The 21,960-nt window shown below is 47.1% G+C and overlaps 1 protein-coding gene across 1 annotated transcript in view; it reads right to left on the reverse strand.

The window, feature by feature from the left end:
- Positions 1-4,952: 4,952 nt before the first annotated feature.
- The window catches only part of LOC144168240 (monocarboxylate transporter 13-like), a 30,530-nt gene continuing 13,522 nt past the window's right edge, over positions 4,953-21,960 (reverse strand). The window contains exons 6-9 of the mRNA XM_077697267.1: positions 15,964-16,144; positions 13,012-13,216; positions 12,073-12,198; positions 4,953-6,021 (exon numbers count right to left, since the gene is read on the reverse strand). Of these exons, the coding sequence (XP_077553393.1) occupies positions 5,861-6,021; positions 12,073-12,198; positions 13,012-13,216; positions 15,964-16,144 (673 nt within the window). The 3' untranslated portion in view covers positions 4,953-5,860. The remainder of the gene's footprint in view (positions 6,022-12,072; positions 12,199-13,011; positions 13,217-15,963; positions 16,145-21,960) is intronic.

A 21,960-nucleotide genomic window follows, 5' to 3' on the forward strand; every position in this document is an offset into this window, starting at 1 on the left:
GAAGGAATCCTATCTGCTCCATAACTGCGCGTTCGGATTAAAACGAAGAGGTCCCCGAAAACATTATTTTCTTTGAAGTTGCGCACGCAGAGCTAACGGGGACTGCACTTGTGTTCTTTTTCTTACAGTCCGGTTATTGCGTTTGCAGCATTGACTTGGCCTTATCGATGAACTTTCGAGTTTTCGTTACTGCCCAATATATGTCAATATACGGCGATTTCGCATCAGCGCGAGATTCATGTTCAGACAACCGCAACAAAACCAGCCCAGTGTCAGATGAAACCACTAAAAGAGTATAGGTCTGCAGAACCTTCTGTTTACAAAACTAAAATTTACCAAAAAAAACTTGATCCACGCGACAATTACTGAAATGTTTAAAAAAATGGGCATGTTTACATGGAAATACATACTACTTTTATATTCTTTGGCGCCAATATTTGCGAGTTACAAACGTATCGCTCATGGAACAATGATTGCGATCGCTGTCAAGTTTCTATTTAGCTCAATTACAAATAAGGGCCGGTGGTGATTACAGAGAAACTGCTGCTATCACTCTGAAGGTCAAACCGCTCGCTTTACAGAGTAGCCTACTGTGTTCAAACTCTCAATCTCATATTTTGTTCTTCCATGCACGGGGGGTCACAGCTGGCCGCTCCTTCTTTTACTAAATGCTCATTAAAATATTTACTCATTGAAACGGCCTATTATTTGTGAACTTCCAGAACTATATCAGAAGGAATTTATTTTAATTCACTTTTACGTCTTAGATCTCCCTAATGGTTTTTCATATGTCACGTTATCACGTAGTTATCACATAGTTGCTCTAAAACGCTACCGAAGAGATTTTGGTGGTTTAGTGCTTTGGCCTTTTTTAACTCGGACGTAAGTGTTTTTCGGTATTTTTTGAACGTGGTATGGTCAGAAGAATTGGTTAGGATTTAAATGGTGTAAAAAGTTTGTTCTAGGGTTTGATCCTTTTTATCTGGTCGTTCTCAGGGCCTCCTTACCTTTTTTTGTTTAATTTTTCTCTGATGTATGGAAAACAGGCATTGTAATAGTTACAAACAAGAACAAAAAATACTTCAACTACGGTGCACATGGGCCTCGGAGTAAACGGATGAACGATTTTTGTTTAGCAGGCACGTGCGAAATAAATGCATGTTGTTTGCAATGATTTGAACTTACCTTAGGCTGGCGAGGATTTTTTGCTTGAAGGCAGCTGAAATAACGAATAATGATTGGGAGTGATAGCTAGGGCCTCAGCTTATCGTACCAGCCAAACAAACTTCGGTGTCCGCACTTACGATATATCACGAACTGATTGACCAGATTGTGTTACACGTATAGGCATTGAGAAAAGTTCGAAAAAAATGTAACTAGCAAATTTGATCACTACATGCCCGAGAACGTGGAGCCTCTCCGAGCAAATTCATATCAAAATCACCACGAAGCAGCATTTGGTACTGACGGAAGGAAGTTGAAGCACTTCTGCTAAAATTTCTACAGTTACATTACCTGAAGGTTGGCGGTATGAGACATCGTAAATGTTGCTGCATTTGCCTAGTCCTGACTTACACGTGTGCACTCTTCCAGCACTTCGCATGGCAAATGTTTTGTAACGTGTACCGGAACCCTACCACCGCATGTTAAAGTTCTATATTGAAAATGTAATGGTTGTATTCATCCACAATTAACATGTAACTATGTGCGTGGTACCAGGTTTCAGAAAGCATTGCGATGTCGAACAGAAGGTGTAAATTTAGTGCGAAACATGGTCAGGTCATTTTGTTTAGGAAAAGTGCAATGCAGAATAATATGAGTAGCATATACGGTAGTTTGCGGTTTAGTTGCAACAGAAATTTCACTAGGCAAAGAATATTCGCGAGAAAACCCACTACAAAAAAGAAAATCCAAAGGGGAACGGGAGCTACACACTAAATTAGAAGATTTTGCTGAGGTCGCGGTGTGTTTCAGTGCGAATTTAGCGGCTTCCTTCTGACAGGCGTGCAAATATTTTCCCCTTGCGCGTCCGCACAAAATTCCACTTAAAGTCCCCATTCAATTCTATAGCGAGTGACAAAACACGCTTGAAGGCGGGGCAGAGATAACCATTCAAAAAATATTTGCTTCGCTTGATAGACCACGTTCGCTCTTCTTAATTCGATCGGCGTACCCATTTTAAAGAGCAATTTCTGGCTTCTGCCTGCTCGTAAACTTAACGACTACGTTTGGCTTTCTTGGTTCCCGAGTCGGCAATTGGTGGCACGCTTGGGTTCTTGGATCGCTCTACCACTCTTACCAGCGAGTTCAATAATATTTTCTTGGGGTTCTACAAGTCCTTTGACTTCCAAATTCGACCAGCGTGAATACTTCTCACAGTGTGCAACTCTCCTACAAAATTACCCAATCACGCAGTATTTTCTGCTTCGCCATTCACGCAGCCCAGCATTTTTCCTTTTAAGCGAAGCTTTTTACCTCTACCCCCCCCCCCCCCCCCCCGCACCAAGGGTTTTGTCGCGACCGCTGGGGACAACCGGAAACTCCCGCGAACAAATAAAAATGTTATTTGCACCACCTTGAGTGAAACCTGAAACAAATGGACAAACGGATAGACAGCCTGTTGTCTTAGCGATTGGCCTACACGCCCTTGCGCAGACGGCGAAGACAGGCGGTCCACTCCCCGTGCACATCTGCGGGTTTACTCCCTGCGTACTCGCTGAATCCGACCTGATAGCGTCACGCGACCTCTCGCACCGCTGTGTGCTCCACCCACGGCACGTGGAGCGGCCGTGTGCGTGCCTTGCGCAGGCGCTAGCAGTTAGTAAAAATAAAGGAAGCTCACACCAACACAAAGTACATCACTTCACTACCGTCTCTGCCGCCGATATCGTCGCCGCCGACGGTGGTGGCAGATACGGAGAAGTGACATCGTCAAACACCTTGCTTGAGCTTAGTTTAGGTTTATAAATAGAAGTTTCCACTCATGTGCTTCACCAATACAACTCAATCAACCAGAATCCATGAATAATGCATTGATTTAACCTTAGCAAGGAATATCTCTTTGAAGTAATAAAGCGTGTGGGTAAGTGAATTTCACTTGTCCTTGTTTCACTCTTTGTAGAGCCGTGTGTGTGATATCAAACGGCGGTGCATGGGTAATCGTTGTGGGCGTCGTTTACAGCTTCGCTTTCAAATTAACCTTCACAGGGTGGGTTGGCCCGCATTTTTTTCAATGCCTCTCATTCCGTATCAACGCGTTCACTTCGGCCATTGCTTCTTTCAGTGCCTTTACCTCAGTCCGCATCTCCCATTTCCCTATCTGATGCCGAAGCGTTCACGGACGTTCACAAAAAAGAATTCATTCCTACAATTCTGAACAGCCAATATAAAAATCATAACGAGAGCGGCACAAAACTTGCAAAATTCAGCAGATGTCGTCCCGAAACTCTCCCGGACGTTCCTTGTCAACCTCGATGAGGCCTCGACCGTCTCCATATGCTGGTGCTCGTTTTCTCGGTGTTCAGCCGTCTCCCGCCTAGCTATCTACGTGGCCACTTCCTTCAATTGTTTTAAAGCTTTCCCACACGGCTTCGCCGACTGTACTGGCTTCCAAGCTTTCTGAGGCCTTGCTCACCCTTTCGGTGAATTCCGGAGTTTGGTCGCAGTTTGAATTTAGTATGCAGCGACTGCTGTTCTTCATTTTTTGACGGTTTGTGCCGGTTGCTTTATAGAGCAGGCCACCAGATCATGATCGGAAACGGCAAAATGAATTACGTCGTACTGACTACCCGCTGTAGAAAATCGCCGTTAACGTAGAAGCCATCCAGCCGTGCCTGGGGCTCGCCCTGCCAACGTGTGTAGCGGGGCCCGCCTCAGTCACGGACCCATGTCACATCAATTATGTCGCTTTCGCGTCAGACAGACGCCAGAGTGCGAGTAGCGGCGTCGGCCTTGCCATGGCTCCCTGCCCTGCCGCTGGCGCAATTGAAATCTTTCCGGAAAATTGCATTTCGAGCCACGTTCAGTACAGGGTGTAGACAAGCAAAAAAGTCATCCCGACCTTTGGTTTCATTGGGGGCATACACACACACGAAACGGATGATGTCCCCGCCGACCACAGCATCAAGAATTGAGACGCGGCCCCGATGATGTTAAAGGATTCTGTTTATCTCGGAAGGTGGCCGTCCCCCTAGCACGACTTTGAATTCGTGTGTGGAAAGACGAATAGTCACGGCCAAAGCAGCGGCCAAAGCAGCGTACATCGATTCTACCATGTGCTTCGTGACGCACATGGGGGAATCCAATGGGAGAATCGGTAACGAAGCGCATGGGACAATCGATGACGTATGTACATGCGTTTAAACGGGCGTGTCCAGAAACACACAGCAAACGGCAGGAAAGCGGCGACAAGCTTGGCAACGAAAGTGTGAGCTTTTCGCTAGCTGTAAAGGTAAACGTGTAAAGGTAAACCTGTAAACCTGGCACAGATGACTTTGAACACACAAACTAACAACGCCGCTTGCTCATTTAGTGCGCTCGCAACGCTTTTCAGGCCCCTTTAAAGACCATTCCCTGTCTCTCTCTCTCTCTCAGAGCACCGACCCACTCTCGCTTTCATTGGTCTTCGTCCCCTCCTGCTACAAACTAGCGGTGAAGAGTTACCATTCCACTTAATTTCGATTCATTACGTTTTATTGCCTTAAAATGTACTTTTAAGGGGGTTCACATGAGAGTTGGGGTTGGTATTGCCACAGTTGTTATTACCACCTAAGTTGGGAGCAGTTTTGAGGCATTCCCCATGTGTGAAAGTACTCCTCAGCCCTGGATTGATCTGTTAACGAACATATACTCTATCCCATCCAATCTGGGAGCCTCAAATAGCGTGTTTTCATGCCTACATGTCAAGACAGTGGGTAGACACAGTGATCCGTGGTCGGCTTCCTACACTGGCGCGTTCACTTTTACTGCGGGAGCATTTCTGTGGTGAGCGAGAAAGCTCTCTCTTCGGAGCCAAAAGAAGGGGTAAACAACAAACTCGGTTAGAAAAAAAAAGTTTTATTTCAGTTGATCGTGGTGCCTTTGAACACGGTTTTGTTAGTATTTCCTGCAACCTTTTATAGCCTAAATATACACAGTGCGGAATGTATTGAACGGTAAAAAAATTGGAGGGTTTACTAAAATCGCTTGAGGGCAATGAAGCTTTTCGAACAGATAAAACTAAGCATCAGTCGAAGCCACTGCACTAAAGGAGCATACGGCGTATGAATGTTCGTCAGGCATCTATCCCGGCACAGCGGCGTTGCAGTCAGCAACTAACCAAAGTACGTCGTTAGCACGTCGTTCACAGGTTCAGTGTGCGGCTAACGAATTCCCCGTGCGATAATGTAAGTTTTAAGCGATACCCAGGAGTAACGGTGATCCCCCTCCCCCCCAATAATGTCACGTCACCGTATCTGCACGTAACTTTTACGCCCCGCCTTTGGAAAATATTTCATGGATACTGAAAAAAGGAAACGTGCGGAATGTATTATACACGGCCTTAAATCACGGCTCTGCAAAAGAAAAAAAAGCAAGTTAGGAAGAGTTCGTCCTCCGCGGTACCCATGGACGCCTTTCAAATCGTTCCACGAAACGCGGGTACCGAGCACATGTTTAGCCTGGGTCCATGTGGCACAACAGCTAACAGAGCGGGCCGGCAGCACGCCATGACCACGAGCGCACTTCCTCAAGCCCGCGGTAACCGACTATCCGGCACGTTGGGTAAGCGTCTGTCCGTGTCTTCAGAGTCAGTCGTCGGCAGCACGTTAGCCACACTGTTCGAAGTGGCCGCTGTGGGGATGGCCGCCGGGGTGTGGAGACTCTACGCGTCAGCCGAGTCCCGCGTCGTGGCGACGCTGCGGCGGCGCGCCTTCTTCAGCTGCAGGTAGGGCACGGCGATGAGCACCACGCCAGCCGCGTACTGACACACGCCGGCGAGGACGAAGCCGGGGCTGAACGAGTGAGTCGCGTCCAGCACCCAGCCTGCGTATGCCAACATGCATGCATAAATAAATAAATAAATAAATAAATAAATAAATAAATAAATAAATAAATAAATAAATAAATAAATAAATAAATAAATAAATAAATAAATAAATAAATAAATAAATAAATAAATAAATAAATAAATAAATAAATAAATAAATAAATAAATAAATAAATAAATAAATAAATAAATAAATAAATAAATAAATAAATAAATAAATAAATAAATAAATAAATAAATTAATTAAATCAATTATTCAATCAATAACGAACGCAGCCCGAGTGTAAAAAAAATTAACTAATGAAGAAACGATACAGCAAAAAAAAATTTCGCCACTTGAGAGCTCTGTCAAGTATAGTAAGCTACTGAAATATATGCACAAAATTTCCCCGCATTTCCCCGAGGGCAAGAATGTGAAAGTGCGAATGCATGAGTTGAATTTGCGCGGTTCGGTAATGTTCGCGAAAGAGAGATCACACACACACACACACAACTACAAAGAAAGAACGATGCATTTATTCACAGACACCTATTTGTGTTGTCGTTGTACTTGATTGCTAGAGCGGATCTCAGCTTTTAAATTTCTTGTCAGTACTACTTTAAGCGGGTGCATTAGCCCTTCTCACGCCCGATTCCTGGCCAATCCCCCACGTGGGTATGTGCCATGCACAGAAACCTATTTGTGTTGTAGTTGTACTTGATTGCTAGAGCGGATCTCAGCTTTGAAATTTTGTGTCAGTACTCCTATAAGCGGGTGCATTAGCCCTTCTCACGCCCGATTCCTGGCCAATCCCCCACGTGGGTATGTGCCATGTCAGCGGCCAGGCAGCGCGCACCCATCTCCCCCCGTTGCCAAGGAAGACGAGGAGATTCCTGGCCAATCCCCCACGTGGGTATGTGCCATGTCAGCGGCCAGGCAGCGCGCGCCCATCTCCCCCCGTTGCCAAGGAAGACGAGGAGCGCGCGCACCCGCAGCTGTTGCTATGTGGACGGACGGCGGTCACCGGAATTCAGGGTCGCTTATAATTCGCACTTAAAATTAGAACCTGACACGTGCGAATGCGTAGATTTCCCTGTGGGATGGGACAATTTGCTGAGCAGGTAAAAACTGTGTCCGAGCAAAACATTGTATGGCCGTTTAAGAAAATGAAAATGAGAATTAGTGAGATTGGTGTGGGCGGGATGGGAGGGTTGGTGTTTTGAGGCCGGCGCTATCACCGCTTCTTCAGCCCCGGGGGGAGGTGGGATTGGCTGCGTTGGTAGTGGCTACCGATGTTTACATTAGTTTACATCCTGCAATAAAAACAGCAGCAAAATCTGGTTGGTGTCATTTGCGGCGCCCACGTTAATGTAGTCGGTATATGGGGGAATAGGCATAAGTCCCCCAAAGCACAGGCCCCACGTGGGTCTTTAGGTTGCGTATAATGCATCTGTCGGGAAGGGGAAGGATTCGGAGGTTTTCCCGCTAGTAAAGGGGTAAGGGTAAAAATGGGGGGGGGGGGGGTGATGCAGTGAGTTTGAGTTAGTCAAGGGCATGTTGACTTTCTGCAGGGTTTTTGGATACATTTGAGAGTTGGCTAAGGCGGTGGGATTCGACTACCTTGGGTATCTTGGTTAAGGTACCAATTAGGAGACGGCTCATTGTGGATGCGTCGAATGGAAGCACAAGTTCTGTTTGGTACATCCTGCGCTCTAAGGATTCCAGTTCGCCTAGTGCTGCTTTTGTGAGCGACAGGGAAAGTGGCAGTACGTGAGGCGCGAGGTCAAGAGAGTTGTAACGAGTTGTAATCTCTTTTTTGGAGGTTCCGTGGCCGCAGGTTGTGATCCGGAGGATGACCAGTCCCATTAATGTCACGTATAGACGGAGTGTTTCTATCGCAGAAGCGTTGCGTCGGCATTGTTCTATGGCCACTCCAAGTAAGGTGAAAATTGAGGTGTTTGTCGCGTGCCGTTGACGTGGATTGAAGAGGTAGGCCAAGGGGTGGGTAGAGACGTGGAGGTAAGACGGACATCTGGGGCTCTTCAGGGTCGCATGATAGGTCTGCCGAATAGGCAAAGTTGTGGATGATATCGGTTGCAAATGGAAGGGTGGTTACAATGTGAGCATCGCCTGCCATCAGTTATCCAGAGTGTCTTGTCGCCAACGTATAGGCAGCTGCAAAGTGAGTGCAATAGCGAAGGATATAGTAGTCATGTCTAAGAGTGGGGAATATAGGGTGTAACCGTGGGTGTGCAACGGTTGCGAATGTATGGGGTAGAGGATTGCCCGTTGCCGAGTTGAAGGATGGCTGTCCATGGCCTGCAAGGAATAATCTTATCAAATTGCAAGTTTGGTGCCTACTTTCAAGGTATATAATAAGGAAGGTTAGCTGAGTTGGAGGTTCGGGTAAAAGCTTTCGTTACATCTGTGGTAAAAGATGTCGACGATTATCGATATGCGTGAGTTTGGGGCAGCTCATCAACCGGGAACGTCTTTGCAGTAAATGGCCATCCAAGTGTAGGAGCGGCGAATACCTCCGAGGAGCATTTCCGCTATGTATATTTAAAAGGGGAGGCCGCTCCCGCGTCCAACTGCGGACCTTTGCGTCGCAATTATGGGTTCCCAGAATCGGCGAAAACTACGATCCCAATGCCCTCGAGCAAGTCAAACCGTCATTTAATTTCCAATGTGGCGGTATCACTCCTGCCGTAATTTTAGATCAACAAATGTAGAAAACTTTAAAGCTTCTTGATGATCTTGACTGTTATTCAACAATGTCTCCTGTGAAATGTTTTTCCCTCGAAAACGTGCTTAGTGAATAATGCCCAGCTGTGAAGCACGCTGTTGATGCCACGGCGGCTGTGCGGGCTAAATGGGCTCGAATCATCCGACAGTTTCAACTTGGAGCAATGGTTAGAAAGCCCTGCCTGTGTTCCTAACCCCTCGTTACAAAAGTGGGGTCTCCGGATTGGGTGGAAAGCCCGTTCACATAGGTATTTTCGTTTTAAATGCCCTGCTCCCTTCAAAAAATAATTGCCTTGGTTGGAAATAGAAACCACAATCCCCAGCAGCACCACGCTTTGCAGCTGTCATTCGTAAAGAGTAGATTTTAATCGGTAGTTGTACATGGTTTGAAAAGTGCTCCGGCAGTCAAATGTGCTCCGGCATTCAATGATACCGAAGTCATGTTCAAATCAAATGATAAAATAACCAGAGGAATTTGGGAGGCATTTTGCATGACATCGGCAATAGAGGGAGAGTGCGTTAGCTCCCCTTCCATTATCTTGCTAGAGAGAGAAAAGGAGTATCTCCGGTAAAATAAACAAAGAAATTTGACGCATGCGCACAGTGTTGGCATAAGTGGTGGATCATCTATATATTTCCTTCCTCGTTGATTAAACATCAGATGTTAGTAGCGCCTCACTCGTTCTGTCTGGTTTTCTTTCGCTCTACGCTTGTCCTTTGTGTTACAAAAAAGCGCTTTTCCAACCATGTACAACTACCGATACCAACTAGCCCAACAACAAGCCTTGCTGACTTTAATCGAAGATGACCATGAAGCTCTCGTGAGTATAACTGACTACAGGCCAGTGCAGGTGGTTCACCTTGCCTCATAAAAGGACGTGCATACGTTTCATCGGAACATAGGGGCGCATATTTCAAGCAGAGCCGCGTAGATAGCATAGAGGCATACATAGATAACTTCGCCTCCACTTTTATCCAATAAACAAGGCAGCCAAAAACACACGCATACATCATCCATGCACGCTGGCTATCTGGTGCTGTAACCTGGTCTACTTGTTACTAGCATTCCTAAGGTTACACCTGTATATAGGTGAAGGCACTACTCAGGGAGAGCAGCTTAAAGGGCCCCTGTAGACAAAACACAACTTTGGTTCATTCGAAAGATTGCCTCGTTAGAATCACACTGACCCTACTTGCTCAAATAACCCACAAAATTAGGAAAAAAAGGAATGGCCATGTGGCCCACTGTCTCATTTCCCGCAACAGAACCTATGATGTCATATTTGCAGCTCTGGGATTGGCTGAGGCCGGCAAAAATAAACGCAAATTAGCAGCAATTATAAGCTTGACGAACGAGCTATTTGCACTTACACTTTGGGCACATTCCTTTTGTAGCGGTAAGAATGGTGGGATAACCAGTGAACGCTACGAAAGTACACGTAAACATAGAAGTACCGACGCGTACTGGTGTTGGTACTGCACGCACTATGCTGTTTTAGCTGCACAGCAATGCGGCGCTTTGGGGTTGTTTCAGACGACACTGGCCGATCTACGTAAGCGTTGGTGTTTTACGTTACCATATTTTTTGCGCGAACACCGTGTTTCAAGAAAAAAAATATTTTCTATGTTAAAAAAAAAACAAACCATGTACAAATATAATCAAGAACAAAGCAAAGGCAGAAAACGGCCCTCCGCAAGTGGTGGCGCCATCGATTTTGACTAACGGTACGCAAGGGTCCCCAGCACATTGATGTGATTGCAGACGTCACGAAAACACGATTTCGAGGTAGAATCAAGAGTTCAACACAAATTTACTAATTTCTGAATGAATAAAGCATCGTTTTGTTCCGGACAAGCACTGGGGGGACTACAAAACACTAAATCATTCTAATAAAACGAACACATTTCATCGGCGTGGCCCCATTAAGGTGAGCAGTTGAAGCAGTTGAACAGCGAGTTTTGCGGCTCTGCTTTTGCGCTGCCGTTTTCTTTCTCGGTCACATGATCGGCAGACCGGGCTCGGCACCTCTTCGCAAGTTGCGCGTTAAGCACTTGCACACTTGTACCCCCTACTTCCAACCTTTTCCCCTCCTAGGTATGCCGCTGCATAAAAAGGTCGTCCGGGAACGCGTCCGGCACTCACTTTAGAATACATATGCAAGTTGGGTAACAGTCTGCTCATCAGCCGGGCAGGGAAACGCAATTTATGCATCTGAGAATGGTCCCGGCCTGGCTACTGTGGCCCTCCTGATTGATTGATTGATTAATTGATTGTGATTGATTGTGATTGTTTGTTTGATTGATTGTTTGAGTGATTGATGGATTGATTGATTGATTGATTGATTGATTTATTGATTGATTTTTTGATTGATTGATCGATCGATCGATCGATCGATTGATCGATCGATTGATTGATTGATTGATTGATTGATTGATTGATTGATTGATTGATTGATTGATTGATTGATTGTAGGCTGTAACGCGCCGACGCAACGCAGGCGATGAGTCGCGCCGTAGTGGAGGTATCCGGGTTAATTTTGAGCACCTGGGGATCTTTCACATGCACCGAAGTCTCGTACACACAGGTGTTTTTGCTTTTCGCCTCATCAGAAAAGTGGCAACCGCGGGTCCTCCTGATAAGCATAGCTGTGTCAAGTATCCGTGAACATACGTTATCAAATATGAGTTATGTCCTCAACGAAACCATTACGTTTAATCAGAATCATGCCTCTGTCGTGCCCAAAAGGGGTCGTTCGAAATTTGAATCAGGTAAGCCGCGCAGATACACTTGCATTGCAAGATATCAAGCAAGTCCTCATTTTAGACAATGCGGAATCCTTTAACCATGTGTTTGATCACATGGTCGGAGCTGCACCTGGTGGCTCCCGAACCTTTGCCTCTGGTAAAAACTCGCAGGAAATGGGGGTGTGTTGACAGTTACTAGAATGACATTCCCCTGCCATGACGTCACGTCATTTCCCGGCAGTAAAATATAAAGCACCAAGAGCATGTCGAAATAAGATGAGTTCGCTTATTTAGAAACCCGAAATAGTACTTTCCAGTGATTACCTGTGATGTCAGTAGGCCAACATGTGCTACGGGCTGCTTGAAAACGTCCACAGAGATATTTTCTAGTTTGTTTTGCGTCTTAACGCAAGCATTCCCTTACTGCGTCACCCCATTGTTTAAAAACCTATTAGCCGAAAATTAGCACTAGGCAGGGTGGCTGTACACGTTGCAATAACACCTTACTGCCCAGCACTAGGCACTCCTTGTTGCTCCATAAACCATCGAGGGGAAATTGCGCTGCCTGCGACCTTACCGCTGAGTGGTGGTCCGACCAGCGCAGCGATGCCCAGGAAGAGCAGACTAAGACCGAACGCGTTGGTAAGACGGTCGAGGCCCACGAGGTCAACCACGACCACCGAGCTCAGTGTGATGAATCCACCTGGAAACGAGAGCGCCACGAGTGTGCTGCTGTAGGAAAGAAAGCAGATTATTACTCCTACTAATTTCGAAGTTTCAGCGCTGACGGCACTCACTCACTCGCGAAGTAGAGGCAAGAGTCGCTTGTGGAGGTCGCCTTATATGTAGCGGTAGACATAGTCTTAACAACATATAAGGGTCTTGAATGGCAAAAATACTATTAATAGGAAGGAATAGGGGATGGTGGCCACCTGAAACTGCGCCCCAACATAATGGCGTAAATGTCGAGGTAGGTGTATTTGCTGCGGTTGTTATGCAACGACGCTGTTAATGCATCTTCTTTAGAATGTGCGGTGAGTGCATCACCAGAGCGGGACACCATACGTCTCTTCATGACCTTCGCATAGAATTCCGTAGTGCAGGGCACGACTGGATCTTCACCATTTCCTCTCGTAAGAGGCCGCCAGTGACCTCAAGGAGAAATAGACAAATCGACGAGAATCGGGCCATTTTACAAATAAAGAATCTCCAAGCAACTTCCCCTAAACCTTCTAGGCGTTTATTCGGGCGTGTGCTATATTTTTATAACATGTGTACAGAGCACGCACCCAAGTGAGGGAGTGTCGTATTTTTACCCCAGAACACTGTATACCATATCCATGTTTTCTCGCTCTTCCGCATGCATCAGCAGTCAGTGCGGAAATCAAAGCCGCAAGTCGAAGCAGGAACCTCATTTGGGTCTGCGGATCTGACGGAAATGTTTCATGTGGCGTAGGATGTACTTTGCGCGATTAGGGGACGCACGCGGCACTTTTTTGAAGGGACTTTGCCATACCTCCAGCCGCTCCGTATGCGGCGGCGTACAGCTGCAGAACGAAGTACGTCCTCGCGAGCACGCTGAGCACGGTGGACAGCCCGCAGATCATGACGCAGCCGATGTAGATCCAGATGCGCCGCCGCCCCACAAGATCCGCGGCCTCACCGATGGCTATGCGACCCACCACGTTGCTGAAGCCGATCACCGACATCAGGAAGCTGGCCTGCGCCAACATTGATCACTTAATAGGCAGCTCAATCAAGATAGAGACGCGCCGAGAAGGGCATAGCAGCGCCGCTCACTCTTTGTCGCTTGGCGACCACCTCGATGCGGTTGAGCCGCCAGTGAACGGAGTGCTCAGACCCACGATAGAACCGCTTTAATGGCGATGACTGAATAAATGTACAATGATGATGACACTGGTGCCCTAGAGCCAGGAGCCACATATTCTATTATTTGAACACCCTTTGCTTGACGCATTACTAAAGACGGTACTATCTGAACAAAATATTTCGGTCTCTGCATTTCATTTTCATTAACCACCTCGCAAAAGGTTGAGAAAAATGCTTGAAGAATATTTTAAAGGACCGTTTAAAACTGCTACAACCACTTGCAGATGTCATACACGTGCACTTTATGTGGTGCAATGGAAACACGCTACAAGTTTATAGGCAAAATGTCACAATAACCGAGAGTAGCTCCGTTTTTTTACGTAGAATACGCGTTTGACGCCTTTTAAAGATTCCAAATGAAACAGAATGCGCGAAAAATAAAAAAAACAGCAGCGGCCAAGAGAGTCAAGTTGCACCTTGCCTCAAGAGGAAGCTCACGAGCAGTGCCAGAGCAGAAAAATTGGATTGAATTGAGAACAACCGCATTGAACTAAACGCAGCAGGAGCGATAGGGAAGGCAACAGACTCAGGAGTGGGAACGGGATGGATGAGAAGGTGCAATGAGGAAGGCGAGGCAAGAAAATAAATACGCGGGCAATTTTTAAAGAGAACAGTCTTTCTTGGGTGTCTTAAACCCAGAAATTTCGGTCTGTCTGTCTGTCTGTCTGTCTGTCTGTCTGTCTGTCTGACTCGATTCAGCCAACCGGCCAAAGTAAAATAGACATCGCAATAGTCTTATATACTCAGAGCAAAAGGTAAACGTGTAAGCCAGGTTTATATGTTCATACGTGTCAAATTTGTTGAACAATAACAAGACATTACGCAAATATAAAACAGGAAATTAGTACATAAGGCATATTTACAGTGTTCCTTTATAAAAAATTCATGGATGCTTGGTTTTTCGATAGCAAATGATATTCTACATCTACTGCCGAAAACAGCCGCCTGCTGTTGCCCGCGCCACCTCTTGGTGGCATATAAAAAATCACGCGGTAACAGCAAGGAAAGGTTCCACTAGCTAGGTTTCACGTTCTGCTTGGAATGCACGTGGAGCACGGCCACGCGGTTCTATAAACCTTGAAAGTCGGCCGCATCGATTCACGCGCGTCTCCGCCGTACTGCAGCGCTGGCATCGAGGAAACCGGCCAGTAGCAATGGAACGCTGTAAATTCAAATCGCTTTGAACAAACCTGAACAAACAAACCTTGAGATGAGCGGGACGGTACATGAACAGCATGAGGGGTGAGCGGGAAAGCAAAGCGAGGCATTTCCTTGGGATTTCCTCGACACTGTTCATCATCAACTACTTCTCTTCAAACTCAGTAAGCTTAATCTGAGCATCAATGTACTCAAGTAGATTGAGTGTTTCTTACTAAATCATACTCAGTATATTTCAGTTAACGACCAAGACTCCGGCCCTTGCCCGGTGACATCCGTTGTTCCACAAGGGTCGGTGTTAGCCCCTCTTCTATTGTTAATTTATATTAATGATCTTCCTGATACTGGTCACTCGTCGATAAGGTTGTTCTCTGATGACTGCGTTATTTAGAGACATTTCTAACCCATCTGATACCGCAAGTCTCAAACTGACCTTAATAACATTTCGACGCGGTGTGAAACATGGCGTATGAAATTAAACATTAACAAGTGTAAGGTTATGAGAGTTTCGCGAGCAATTACACCCCACCACTCCTTTTACGTATCACCTAAATGGCTCACCTTTAACTGAAGTTACTACCTATAAGTATCTCGGAGTCCTATAACCAATAACCTCTCTTGGGAAACGCATGTGAAGTACAATTCTAACAGCGCCAATTGTACACATGGCTTTCTTCGTCACAACTTTTCTCTAGCTCCATCATCGTTGAAACTAATATTATACAAGACACTCGTTCGACCGAAAGTCCAATATGCCTCATCCGTCTGGGACCCCGGAACAAAATCGCTCACCTCATCTCTAGAATCACCGCAAAATCGTGCTGCTAGGTTCATATTATCAAACTATGAGGGCCTGACCAGGGTAACTGAAATTAAAAAACGGTTAAATCTGGATGACCTCTCAACACGACGCATCGTTTCAAGCTTGTCTACAATCCATAAAATTTAGCACACTAATCAAATTCTTAGCTGGCGCTTTTTGCTGACCCCACTTATGTATCTCCCTTCATTGACCACACTTTCAAATTTGGTTTGCCATTGCGCACAACTAAACATTATCGTGACTCCTTTGTTCCAAAAACCAGCGTACACGGGAACGGCCTTCCCGCTTCCATCGTCTGCATCACCGAGCCTGTCACCTTCAAATCAGCACTTTACGATTTTGTTCGTTCATTGTAGTTTTTGCTCTCTTCTGGCCCCGCTGTGTGTTATTGATATGTTTTCTTTTCGTGATTACCCCACTCCTCTCTATAACGCCTCAACGGCATTGAGAGAAAATAAATGAAATGAAATCAAATGAAATGAAAATGTCTAGAAAGACTATCGTCTTTTGACAACATTTGCAACAAAAGGAGCAGATACGCGGCCAATTTTTCAGTCTCTACGTTGAGATCACACTTCAAACGTATAGCGTACGCACGTCGGTTTCGCTGACACCCAGGTCGGCGACGGCCCTGGACGGGAGGAATAGGTAGGGCACGCTGTAGCCCATGCCGCAGAGGGCGCGTGACAGTGCAAACGCCTGGAACGCGGGCTCGGCGAGTAGCCGGACGTTGAGCATCTCGCCAAGAACGGCAGCCATCTGGTAGGAGAAGAGCGTCCTGCGAAGCGCCAATTTTAAAGGATATTAGGAAAAGAGGAGCAACTTGGGAAAGCTTGGGAACCCGCGAGCTTTGAGATTCTAAGTCATTTCCGATCATACCTTACATTGATTGTTGATTAATGGTAGGGTTTAACGCGCCGACGCAACGCAGGCGATGAAGCGCGCCGTAGTGGAGGGCTCCGGATTAATTTTGACCACCTGGGGATCTTCACCGTGCGCCGACATCTTGTACATACGAGTGTTTTTGCTTTTCGCCTCCATCGAAAAGCGGCCGCCGCGGCCGGGAATCGAACCCGCGACCTGGTGCTAAGCAGCGAAATGCCTTAGCCACTAAGCCACCGCGGCGGGTAGCATACCTTACACAGCTTACGCGGTGCGTAATTCAGTGTTGAGGCTAGAGCAAGCGTCCACTTCCCTTCGCACTCATGAGGAGGCACCACAGACTCATCACGTATACGCCTCGAGCTTCGCGATCGCTGCGCCGCCTGCCGCCGCTTCTCCGCGGCGTTGACGGGATTTGCGCCTTTGCGCTGTATGGCTGATAGGGGCTCGTGCAGTGTTTTGGTTCCGTTTCGCTTCTTTTCGCCTTTCCGCGCCCTAAAAAAACTTGTATGGTTACGTCTAGAGGCAAAGAATACGTTTAGGTCACTTAAAAAGCAGCTGCGTCTTCGTAGAGTACGCGATCGCCTGCAAGAGCTACCCGGGGACGCGGTTAATTTGCGCGCTTCGTCGCCGCTCTTCCGGGCGTCGGCGACGACAGCAGCATATCACCCATGTCACCTCCAAAACATCAGGCACAAATGAATTCTGCTGTCGCCTCGTTTAGACCTGGTACTGGCACAATGAGAGGTTGGCTTCATTTCGCAGCGTGGACAACGAACGCGGCTTCATTTCGAATACATACGTCGCAGAAAAATGTGTTTCTGGGATGGGATTACCCAATCCCGGACAATAACTAATGCCTGTTATAATAATATAAGCCATGCAAAAATTGTAAGTAAATTCCAAGCCTGTGCGTCGTTAAATATGTGCCCACACACGACATATAGCAAGAACCAAGTCAAGTTAATCAAACCACAGAAAAAAATGCTGTGCAAGTGCGGAATTAAGAAACATAATAGCTCTAACAGAAATGAAAAAAAAAAACAGTGCAGCTTCTAACATGCTAAAGACGTTCGTCGAAACTTAAGCCAGGTAGGGTTCACTAGACCAACTATACGAGAAATGCACTGCTTTTTCGCGAGACATCGGTGGGGGGGAGGGGAGGGGGACGCTGTGTACAAATGCGGAGCGGAATCAAGCAATGAACGGTTTAGTAATCCCACACACAAATGTCGCGTTCACTTTCCTTTTGTTTGTCTACTTCAACGAAGAGCTGATCGTACGGCGGACGCATTTTTGGAAGTATACAGGGTAGGCTGCTCAACAATTAAGCGATGAAAGGTGTCGTTCGAAGAGTGTGGTATGTGATAAGGCCCTATGATTTCAGTTTATGCTTTATTCTACAGGCTCCCTGTGCCATATGACGATATTTCGAAGAAGCATTTAGTCGCGGACGCGGATTGTATTCTAAGCCCGTCTCCGCGCTGCTCGCAGAGGATATATGTAGCAGATGAATGTTTGCGGGCGCTCACCTCACGACAAGACGACTGTCGTGTGCTGATCCCCGAGTATAATTATGCATTGTCCATCGTACTTTTGTTGAATATTCCCGAAATTAACACAGACTGGCTTGTAAATGGTGGTGATCAATATCTAAGGTATGATATTGGCAAATGTAACTGGCGTGCTGTCAGGTATGAGTGCTCCGCTGATTATGTAAGCGCCCAAAACCGATTTAAATCGTAGTGTATAGTCGTAGCATGAACATCTGAGGAACCGGTGGTTACAGAGACACGGCTAGTAAATTCAGGTCGGTGTAACTACAATCGGCTCCATCATACGCCGGTTCCGCGACCCTGGCCTGTGGCACACACCTGGCGCTTATACAGACCGAATATACCACACTAAAATCGCGTCAGAAACATTTACACTCTCGTAAACACACCCCATTTGCGAACAGAGTGACTGCTCCACAGAAACATGGATTTCAAACGCCCGCAACTCAGTCGTGAACGTGCCGCAAAAGCCGCGGCAGCACTGGGGAGCGGGGCGCGGACTCCCGCGGCTGCTTTCGAAACGGGCCGCTAGGGGCATTTCAGTGGCGCCCCTATACGCCTCGAGCGCGGCCTGTAGGGGCGCCACTGAAATCCCCCTAGCGGCCCGTTTCGGAAGCAGGCGCGGCAGTCTTCGTCCCGCTCCCCACTGTCGCCGCTGCTTTTGCGGCATGTTCACGACTGAGATTTAGCGTAAGCGGGGGTTGGAAATCCATGTTTATGTGAAGCAGTCACTCTGTTCGCAAATGGGGTGTGTTTACGAGAGTGTAAATGTTTCTGACGCGATCTTAGTGTGGTATATTTGGTCTGTATAAGCGCCAGGTGTGTGTCTTCGGCCGGCGTCGCGGAAGCGGCGTATGCATGGACCTGATCGAAGTTACACTGCCCTAAATTTACTAGCAGTGTCTCCATAACCACCCGTTCCTCTGATGTTCATGCTACGGGTATACGAGTACGATGTAAATCAGTTTTGTGCGCTTACATATTCAGCGGAACCTGACAGCACGCCAGTTACTTTTGTCAATAATATACCTCAGATATTGGTCACCACCATTTACAAGCCAGTGTGTGTTAAGTTCGGGAATATTCAACGTAAGTACAACGGATAATGCAGAATTATACTCGGGGATCAGCACACGACTGTGAGAGGCGTCTTGTCGGGAGGTGAGCGCCCGCAAACATTCGTCTGCTACTTATATCCTCTGCGACCAGCGCTCAGACTGGCTTAGAATATAATCGGCGTCCGCGACTAAACGCTTCTTCGAAATATCGTCGAAATGGCACAGGGAGCCTGCAGAATAAAGGAGAAACTGAAATCAGAGGGCCGTATCACATTCCCCCACTCTTTTATCGCTTGCGAACTGCCTACCCTGTATACTTCCAAAAATGCGTCCGCCGAACGATCAGGTGTTCGTTGAAGACGAAAAACAAAACGACAGTGAACGCGAGATTTGCGTGTGTGATTACCAAAACGTTCTTTGCTTGATTCCGCTGCGCATTTGTACAAAGCGTCCTCCTCCCCTACCCCCACCTACGTCTCGCGAAATAACGGTGCATTTCGCGTATAGTTGGTCTGGTGAGCCCTACCTGGGTTAAGTTTTGACGAACGTCTTTAGCATGTCAGAAGCTGCAGTGTATTTTTTTTTTCATTTCCGTTACAGCTATTATTTTTCTTCCGCACTTGCAGAGCATCTATTTTTCGGTGATTGCCTTGGTTCTTGCTATAAGGCATGCATGTGTGGGCACATGTTTAACGACGTACCGGCTTGAAATATACTTAACATTTTCGCATGGCTTATATTCTTATAAAATGCATAAGTTATTGTCCGGGATTGGCTAATCACATCCCCGAAACATTTTTCAACGACGTATGTATTCAAAACAAAGCCGGATTCGTTGTCCACGCTGCAAAATGAAGCCAACCTCTCACTGTGCCAGTATCAGGACTAAACGAGGCGACGTATTTATGCCTGACGTATTTGGAGGTGACAGGGGTGATACCGTCGCCGACGCCCGCAAGAGCGGCGACGATGCGCGCTGAACCGCGTCCCCGGGTAGCTCTTGCAGGCGATCACGTGCTCTACGAAGACGCAGCTGCTTTTTAAGTGACCTAAACGTACTCTTTGCTTCTAGACGTCACCATAACAAGTTTTTTTAGGGCGCGGAAAGGCGAAACGAAGCGAAACAGAACCAAAACACTGCACGAGCCCCTATCAACCACGCAGCGCACATCCCGTCAACGCCGCGGAGAAGCGGCGGCAGGCGGCGCAGCGATTGCGAAGCTCGAGGCGTATAGGCCGCGCTCGAGGCGTATAAAGTCCTAGTACGAAGTGCCGGTTCCAGTGACTCTAATCGCCTAGAGGACGCGAACACCGATGCGGGTGCGTTCGATACGCAGTGTGGAGGATCGCATGTTTTTATGCCACGGAAGCTTATATGTGTTGCCTACAAAGTCGGTTGCATGAAGTGGATTGCGTTTGAACACAGGGCACATGTAACACAAAACAAAAACACCACAGGTGTAAGAACGGAGTTCCCGAACCATGCGGGAGAAGAGGCTTGAGTAGGAGAATAATGATTTTATAAAGGTGGTATAGCAAAGTTGTTCAGTGCAAACTTTTATGGTGGTTAAAACGTCAAAGCGTCGTCGCTGCAAAAGCGGAGTAAAAAATTAGAGATGGCATCTACTGCACAATTGTTTTTGAATTTGCGCTATGAATTGCCCAGTAATTCGAGTCACGGTTAATGATCTGCACGGTATGGCGTTCGCGGGGTAGTTTAACTAGAATTGTCAACGAATGCGCTTCGCCGGACTTTTCGAAGTACAGTGTTGTATTGAGAGACCCCCAGGCCCCAAACATTTGAAAATCATATATGCCAGCATGTCCTATGTCTTGGTCGGCAACCTGCAGCCCGCTGCATGACGTCAAAACCCCATCTCTACGATCACTTACTACCTGAAGGCAGCCATGGCAGCTTTAACCCCAAATGTGGTTCAACAGAAACAAAAAAAGATCCCTTCCAGTCGCCATGGTCCAGTTCATTCGCCGACATTTCACTGTTTGTTTACAAAGCACCACCCTCCCTCCTATTTGATGTCCGGCCCCCGCCGTGTCGGCCTAATGCAAAAGGACCCTCTGCCTCAAATGGTTACCGACCCCTGCCCTAGAAAGATTCTAGCCCTTCCAGGCTACGAGACGGCCGACGTAATTCTTCTGACCCCGGATGCAACGCGAAGTTCGTACAAGCCAATGCAAATAGCAGCGTGCTGCCGTAGCAACGTTGGACGCGTTAAGCAGCTACTGAACGAAAAGTGAACCGACGTTGTTTTGGATGACTCGCGAGCTGAGACTGCAACGACTGCGCCCGCTGTAGCAATATCGGAGCGTGGATACAGGAAAGAGGGTATGGCGAAAGAGTGTGGAGGGAATCAAAGCTAAAGGGATACGAGCGCAGTGGGTGTGTAATAAGTAGTAGTGCGAACAATTAAATGCGGGATTATTGAGAGGCTAGCGTCTGAGAACACGATATTTCTTAACCCACACGCACACGCACGCGCACGTACACGCGGCCATCACACACACGCACGCATGGACACATTAGGCTCCGAAGTAAAAATGGTGTGCGTGCATGCCGTTTGCCATCAGGCACTCGTGGCAAATCATCGTCAATCATCAAACGATGGTATACTGGGAGATACGGGGCTTCGGTGGTGTTTATTCTCTTAAGCACACAGTAAACAGCAGGAAGGCAAACATTGCTCGGAGATTCATCGATGTAAAGGTTTGGAATATATTTCGGTGGAGCGTATGTCCGCCCACTTAAAAGTTTCGTCCCGCGTATGTATGAAGTCTCTCAATCAAGCACGCGTTAGATCGGAGAATAAGCTTGCCAGTGCTCTTGGCCATCGGAGTGCGTCAGTGCCACCTACCGTCAGCAGTCAAGAAATAGTGCGGCTAGGCAACGTCCTCTGGCAACAGCGTAAAACCTTTTAATCAAGGCAGTAGAGGGAAAGAATGCCATGCGAGCATGAAAATGCGTTGCTAGGGGACGCCCAGGGTAGCAGGTGAGTGGCGCTGCAGGCAGGAACTGTAAAAGCTCGTCGTCGGCTATCGTGCGCAACAAACCGATGGTTCTCCACTTCAGCGCCACGTCAAGC

Source organism: Haemaphysalis longicornis, unplaced genomic scaffold (assembly GCF_048455015.1).
Source record: "Haemaphysalis longicornis isolate Haplotype H1 unplaced genomic scaffold, Haemaphysalis longicornis Haplotype H1 scaffold_2, whole genome shotgun sequence".
NCBI classification, from domain to species: domain Eukaryota; kingdom Metazoa; phylum Arthropoda; class Arachnida; order Ixodida; family Ixodidae; genus Haemaphysalis; species Haemaphysalis longicornis.